This window comes from Thamnophis elegans, chromosome 11 (genome assembly GCF_009769535.1).
Source record: "Thamnophis elegans isolate rThaEle1 chromosome 11, rThaEle1.pri, whole genome shotgun sequence".
NCBI classification, from domain to species: Eukaryota; Metazoa; Chordata; class Lepidosauria; order Squamata; family Colubridae; genus Thamnophis; species Thamnophis elegans.
Window position 1 is genome coordinate 33606183 of NC_045551.1, and position 7569 is coordinate 33613751.

General features: G+C 40.7%; 1 protein-coding gene across 1 annotated transcript in view; it reads right to left on the reverse strand.

The window, feature by feature from the left end:
- TSGA10 (testis specific 10) overlaps window positions 1-7114 on the reverse strand; it is a 42045-nt gene extending 34931 nt beyond the window's left edge. The window contains 2 exon segments of the mRNA XM_032226229.1: window positions 3257-3376; window positions 6902-7114. Coding sequence (XP_032082120.1) covers window positions 3257-3376; window positions 6902-6958 — 177 coding nt within the window. The 5' untranslated portion in view covers window positions 6959-7114.
- Window positions 7115-7569: the final 455 nt, after the last annotated feature.

A 7569-nucleotide genomic window follows, 5' to 3' on the forward strand; every position in this document is an offset into this window, starting at 1 on the left:
TGAAACTCCAAATTTAGACTAAACTATCTGATCTCCATAGCTTGCTCTCCCCTTTGTTCTGAAAGGAATAGATGAAATTATTTATATTATGAATATAATTCACATGTCTAGTGATAGAATGGTTTTAACCTTCTAGCTCAGTAGTTCCCAAAGTGGGTGGTACTGCCCCCTGGGGGGCAGTGGGATGACTTAGGGGACGCTGAGGCAAGGGGTCAGCAGGAGGGTGCTAAGAGGCAAGGAAGGTGGCAGAGGAGTGCTGGAGGTGGCCCCCTCGCAGAGTGCAATTCTGCCTGGGGCTCTGTTGGCGCCAGTCAGCTGAGCACTTCTGGCAGGGGTGAAATTCAGTCTAACATCCCAAAGACTGGAAGGATTTTTTGCTTGCTCGCTCATTCAAGAGCATACAAGCATGTCAGGCCAGGGGGAGGGCAAGGGGGGGGCAGAGAAAGAAGAGAAGAGCCTTTTGCCTGCATTTCTCCTCTGATACGACTCTGCGTGTGCTGTGCACGGAGAAGACATGTGGGACTGAATGCGGATGACCTTGGGCCTGTATTTCAGGGATAGGGAATTGGCGCTGCCTTACGCAGCGAATCCGATGTCACTGCACAAGAACGCTCGCCTGCCTGCCTGTCCCACTTTTATAAATGGCTTTACTTCTGACTCCCTTTCTGGCGCTGCGCTGCAAGCTGCCTCTGCAAGAATTGCGCTACGGCGCGCCTGTGCACTGGAGCCACCTCCCCAATCCCTCTTGCACCCGCTCCACACGGACGCACCACTCTCACCTATCTTTACCCCTCCCACCTTAGAAATGCAACACAGGTAAACATGTGGCAGGGGAGGAGATAGGCTAGCCCCCCTCTGCCTCCTCGCTCCTTTCATAGAGGTGGCCTTAAAAAGTGAGGAGTGGGAGGCAGGGCACTTGTGGTGGTTTCTCAAACTTTGAGTTGCAAAGTAATCTCATTGAAGGCTGAAATATAGGGGAGGTTGTGGAAAAGGAATAAGCATTTCCAACATATACTGTTTTTTAAAAAAGTAAATAAAAATGGTCTAATTACTGTCTAAAGTTGGATATTGTCACATACAGGAAAAAGCAAAGCAAAACAAAATTATGATAGAACAATGTCCCATATTAGAAGAAAATGCTGTCTAAATGTTCAGTATGCCAAACAAGATGTTTTATAACCAAATGGAGCCAAAACAGTTTTTTTTTAATGAAGTGCCCTTCCTATCTTGATATTTATGCACAGTGAGACCTTTGTCACAGATAAATCTGGATAATGGCATCACTCTTATGTTGTATGAGTATACATGAGCTGCAAGGCTTGTATTTTGCCATAGAATCATCTACAGCTCCATAAGTACTACTAGTGTTTTGACCAGCTGCTGGGCACCAATATATTGAGGAATACAGAAAGACTGATCACATGGAGCAGTGTAATGAGCATTTCTGAAATGGCAGATACCATAGAGCAAAGTCTTTTTCCTTCTCTACCCCCACACCACCCTGTTATTTTGAAAAAAACCCCAAAAGGCCAGCAGTGTGTGTGTGAATGATCAAGCATGTACTGTATTACACAGAATTTATTGAACAGTGAAGTAGTTACTAAATTTTACTGAGTTTACTAAGTTACTAGTTACTAAGGTTCTTGATAAATGACTATCAGACTTTGAAAACCTGGTATCACTGGATCATGTTCAACAATTTTGTTGAATTAACATTAACTAAAATGTTTTTAAATTGGATTTTGAATAAATGTGCAATTAATTGTTACAGTTTTGAATTTTACTGTTACTATCTTCCTTCTGTCGTGCAAACCACCCAGTCACATGATCCCCCAGCCACGCCCACCAAGCCACACCCACAGAACTGGTAATAAAAAAATTAAATTCCACCACTGGGTAGGGGGCACTGAGGATCAGTTTGTAGCATCAAGGGGGCGGTGGACTGAAAAAGTTTGGGAACCACTGCTCTAGCTAAAGCCCAATATCATTGATTTTTTTTCTATGGCTCTTGACACATTCTGAATCTCTATTGGACACCTCAGAGGTCTCAGTACTAGGCAGTTTTTATTTTGGGATAATGTGGGTCATCTGTCATTTATGAAGCAGCAAAGAGAAACAGACTAAAGTAGCAAAACTAGGTTTAGTGCTAAGATTTGAATAATATCTCTAAGTAATAAATTCTGCCAACATTATACACTATACTGTTTAGAAAACCTACTTTGGAGAGATACTGAAGGTTCAAGCTAGTGGATCCTGCACCTGTGGGAAAAACACTAGGATGATGATGAGTGTAGGTTAAGCTATATTTGATCTTTATGTTAAAAGCAGGGTCACTAAGTTAATTAGCACAAAGTAAAGGAACACGGACATTTATCCTGCGTAATGAGCAGGAAATATTTAAATTCTACCAAATTTTCTCCCAGAAACTATTTGATTTATACGGATTTTTTCTCCAAGGACTTCAAAGCTGTGTTTTATTATCAGCAAGTTCAGTTCTGCTATAAGATGCATGGTAAACTTAAGTTATAAATGTGGAGTCCAAATGAGAATATAATTTTTAAATCTGTCCTACTAAATGTATACCAAATTTGATATCTTCTTTCCAGAACTAAAACAATTGAACATAGGCTACTACTCAGATGACACACTAAGCTGTCTAGTAACTTCCGTATATCTGAAAATTATCTATGGCCTCCCAGTGAGGAGATCACATTAGGAAAGTTGATTCTCTGCTATAATACTGTTAGGTTTAAGAACACTCAAAACACAATAAATGATATATCATCTAATAATAATGATAATAATATAAATCCTGTTGTAGCTATCATCCATTTGCATATAGGCAGTCTTGTAATCAACAACCTACATTAGGTTTTCTACACTTACTTTCTTAGTGACAAGCACAATCTTTATCTTTTTCTAAATAAACCTCAACCTTGTTTTGCCATGAGGACTGAATTCAGGCTGACAAGAACTAAAAAGTCTTAATACATCTAGGCGGTTAGCTTCTCTCTATAATATCCATAAGTAAATGAGCTTACTCTTCTGGAGACACACAGTAAGAGACCATCAGTATAAGAGGCACTAAGTCATAATGACAAATGTCATCACTGATCCTAGCCCATGATCTTGTCCCTTCATCTCTATGGAGAATACATAACCATTTTCTCACATTACAGCAATCTAATCAAATTATATCAGTGGAAGTTTATTCCATATATGGTTGTTACAAAACAGTAGAAATATATGACAACACCTCTAAGAGCAATTCCTGGATTATTTTGTCTTTGCGCCTAAATCTGTCTTCAGTTTTTGAAGTTCTGTCACTTTCAATCAATGGACCTCTTAATGCAAGCTCTTCTCTTGTTGTGATTCTCTATAAAACAATTAAAAATAATGTTATTTATGGTATTTATTGCTACATTTAGCTAAAAGATGCAAGGTTTGTGTTACTGCCATATGAAAATAACATTTAGCCTAATTTATTCAACTTTACTTGAAAATAAAATTGTCAAGGTTCAATAGGGACTATGTTAAATGGATTCAGAAAGTCTTGGAAATCATGCTATGTACTACTTATTCTGTACCATACTGAAGGAAGATTCAAATGGGGTAGTCTGTCAACATTTTTATAAGTAATTCAGTAAAGTGATTAGTTTTTTCCCAACTTGGTTTTGTCTAAGGTAGTGGTTAATTATAGAATTGTAGTTCAGCATATCTTGAAGGAACAACACTGTGGAAAACTGACATAGATCATGAGAAACCTTTAAGTTTGGGGACATATGTGGAATTTTGAGAAAATGATACTGGTTTAAGCCAGACAAAATGCTACTTGTTTTTAGAAAGCATTACATAAATGAAGCAAGTTACAAAATAATAAGAACAAAATAATTTCGGAGAGAAGAACATTCCATAAGGTGAGCAGAAAAGGTACATCTTTGGGACCCACCAAATATAAGTCTGAAGCTGATGATACCCATAAGTATGTGTTCTCTATCAGATCTAATGGGGCCATTGATGTAAATGGGAGAAGTGTTCCCTCAGATAGTCTAGTCACATGTCATGAAGGGATTTAAAGGTTAAAACAAGCACCTTTAGTTTGCCCTAAAAACCAAAGTTTGTTAACTTTATAGGCCACCCAGTCCTCCGGGATTGGGCGGCCTATAAATTAACAAACAAACAAACAAACAAACAAACATTTATTTGATATCTATGATGCCACCTTTCAGAGTGAGATGGGCAGAATATAAATTTAATAAATAAATACACAGGCAACCAATACAGCTCTAAGAATAAGATAATGGTCCACACTGCTGCATTCTGTAACAGCTGAAGCTTCAAGGTGCTTTAAAGTGCCAGTCCCATGTAGAGTGCTTTGCAGTAGTCCAGTCTGGAGGTGACTAGAGCATGAGTAACTAAGCAAGACTTGCCATTGCAGTAATGGCCATGACATTTTTACTGAAATAAAATGGAAAATTTAAATAAAGATTGAGACTTTCTCAACAACTGTAAAGATATAATAGATATACAAATAACAATTAATTAAGAGCATGGAAACAAAGGTAGTAATTATACACTACTTTTCAGGAAGTGTCAACTAGTCAATTAACAGAAAAATGACTTGGATAATAGTGACAGGGCTGAGATCAATTAAACTAAAGCTTGGACTGTTTCTTGATATATACCCATCTGATACTTCACCAATTGATAAATAGTTGCCAATAGTCATATCCATAATGAGCAGTTGGCTGTAAATTAGGTTTTGGTGGTTTCAAAAAATTAGTCACTTCCACTGATCAGAGGAGCCAAGTGAAATTAGAAAAGCAGTTAGTACCCAAAGTTATTCAGAATAGTTTTAGCATGAATGCAAATATGGTATATGAAAATGTTGTTTGACTGGTATTTATTCCAATATATGCACTTAATATTACACAGTATAAGAAGACAATTATAATATTATGCTTCTTTAAAAGTGGTTAAATAATGGAACTATTAAATGTGAATTAAAAACTCAATACTAGTATAAAAAATAAAGTATAAACTATTCAGTACCAATAATAGCAAAGTTTACATTTGAAAAGAAATATCAGGGTATTTGTGAAAGGGCAGGCTGCCTGAAAAATAGCTAGCAGCTGGCTCATGGTGCCCTGCCTCTTTAAGAGCTTTCCCTAGCCAGTCCAGCTTCCCAGCAACAAGCAGAAAAGCAGGTGGGGGGTTGTTGTGGGGATGTAGTTGGGGCATTGGAGTTGTTCTGGGAGTGAGAAGGGAGGTGGTTTCTGTTACTTTGTGGAAACAAAGCAACTGATAGCAGCCTAGGGCTAATAGAAATACTATTCTTTAGCAGTAGGGCTCACAAATAGTAGTAGAGTATACTAGTAGGCTATACTAGTAGTGAGAGTACTAGTAGACCTGGGTAAGTGTGTAAGAAGGAACTGTGAGTACTACCCAGTGTGTGCTTGTGTTTGTGTTGCCTAAAGACCAAGGGTTGTGTTAGTTTTGGGAGCCCACTGACTGGGTTTTGATTTTTAAAAAAACATGTGACAGTATTTCAAATGCAATCCAAATCCTTCTATGCTTATTTAAAATAAATTTCCATGGAATAAATTATAATTAAATCATCAAAGCAGAACAATCCAGTCAACCACTAAAGACACATGATATTTTGGTTATCCAGTTCCATGAACCAACAGCTTCCCTACTTTCTAAAATGTCAAATGAAACCAAGATGTGGAAGTACCATAGTGATAGCTGCTTCAATGGATTGGGGACAGGCAAAATGGATACATGAGAAAACTTATCTTCCTAGCAAGTTTTTTTAACTAAAAGTAGAAATGAATTACACAAGGAAATGTGGTTTAACTGCTTGTAAGGGCTGTCAGATTCATCATTTAAAATTATGTTAATATTTCCAGTCCCAAGTGGACTGGTCATGTATTCTACTTTTTGTTGTTGCTTGTGTTGTCAGCTGCTCAGAATCACCATAGTGACATGGGTGGCTGTATGTATCAAAATATTTCCCATATATGCCAAGGACTTTAAAAAAGATTTATCATTCTAAATTAAATGCAGTTTTAAAACTGTGTATGTTCTTGGCTAAATTACTAGTATATCATGGAGTCATTAAACATGGAAGCAGGTAAAAAAAATGTAAACAAAAGAACAATGAAGAATTCAGGCAACATGGCCAAATTGAGAGAATTGTTCTCTTTGCAATATGAATTTCCAGCCTTTCATTTTTTTCTAAAAAATATGACTAAGTTAGGTAACATTCACACCATGTGTTTCCATCTATACATTTTCTTCCGAGGACTAGCTTACGCATACATAAAATTCTAAAGATAATAAATTTATTTGTAACTTTCCTCTTGGAAGCTTAACAGAAACTGGGAATGACGATCACATTTCCCCCTCAAACCTTCATAAAATTCCTGAAACCCCCCATTTCAGAAGAGGTTTTCTCTCAGCTCCCTCCCCAAAGTTGCTAAATACCTCTGCCAGAAGGCTGCCTTACTCATCCTTATACCCTATGGCAGTGATGGCTAACCTTTTCGGTGGCGAGTGCCGAAAGTGCGTGCGCACCCATAATGCAATGTGTGTGCCCCCATACCCATCCCCTGCATGCATGTGCAACCCCACACATGTGCCCTGCCCCGTGCATACCCTCATCCCGCACATGCATGCACAGCCCCTGTGCATGCATGGACCCCACACATGCATGCACATCTCCCGCATGCATCTCGCATGGGTGGCAGAGACCCAAAAATCTGCCGGCTGCGGGAGGCACATGGATGGTGGTGCTGAGCTGGGGCGACGGCTTGCATGCTCACAGAGAGGGCTCTATGTGCCACCTGTGGTACCCGTACCATAGGTTCGCCATCACGGCCCTACGGACTCTCTGTACCTTTGCGATAAATTCTGTGTTTTTCCTCCTGCGCCCAGGGCATTTCCTAGAGGTCATGATGGCAGCTAAATCGTGAGCGCCAAAAAGCGTACTGCCTGCCTTTTCTCATTCCTTCTCTCCTTCCCGGGTTCCTCAACTCGCTTCTCGGCTTTACCCGCTACCTCGCCTCTTTTTCCCTCTCAAGCCAGACAGGCCAATGAGCAACCAGACCGATTCTCCGCGCCCACCCGCCCCGTAACTGTTCAGCAGGTGCAGCCAGCTAGGAATTCCTCCCCCCCCCCGCCCTTCAGGTAGGTAGGTAGGTAGGTAGGTAGGCAGACAGGCAGGGAAGCACTAGCGGCCTCGGCCCCCAGCGAGGCTTCTCTTAGGGACGCGCCTGCTTCCCGGGACGCGCTGCCTCCTACCGGTTTGCCACAATAATGTCTCCTCTCGGCTCCTCGGCGTCTCCTGGTAACCCTTCCCCCCCGCCCCTTGCGCTTCCGGTACCTGTTACACTCAGCCGGCCGAGTAATCCTCCTTTTTTGACCTCACCCCGCCCTCTCATGGGCGCACGCGCGGCGCGCTTCCGCCGCTTCAACCGCCGCCCGTGGTTTAAAACACCTAGCGACTATGTCGGGAACGGGCGGACAGGCGGGAGGTCCGAGAGGGAGATCCCCAAAATTCCATTG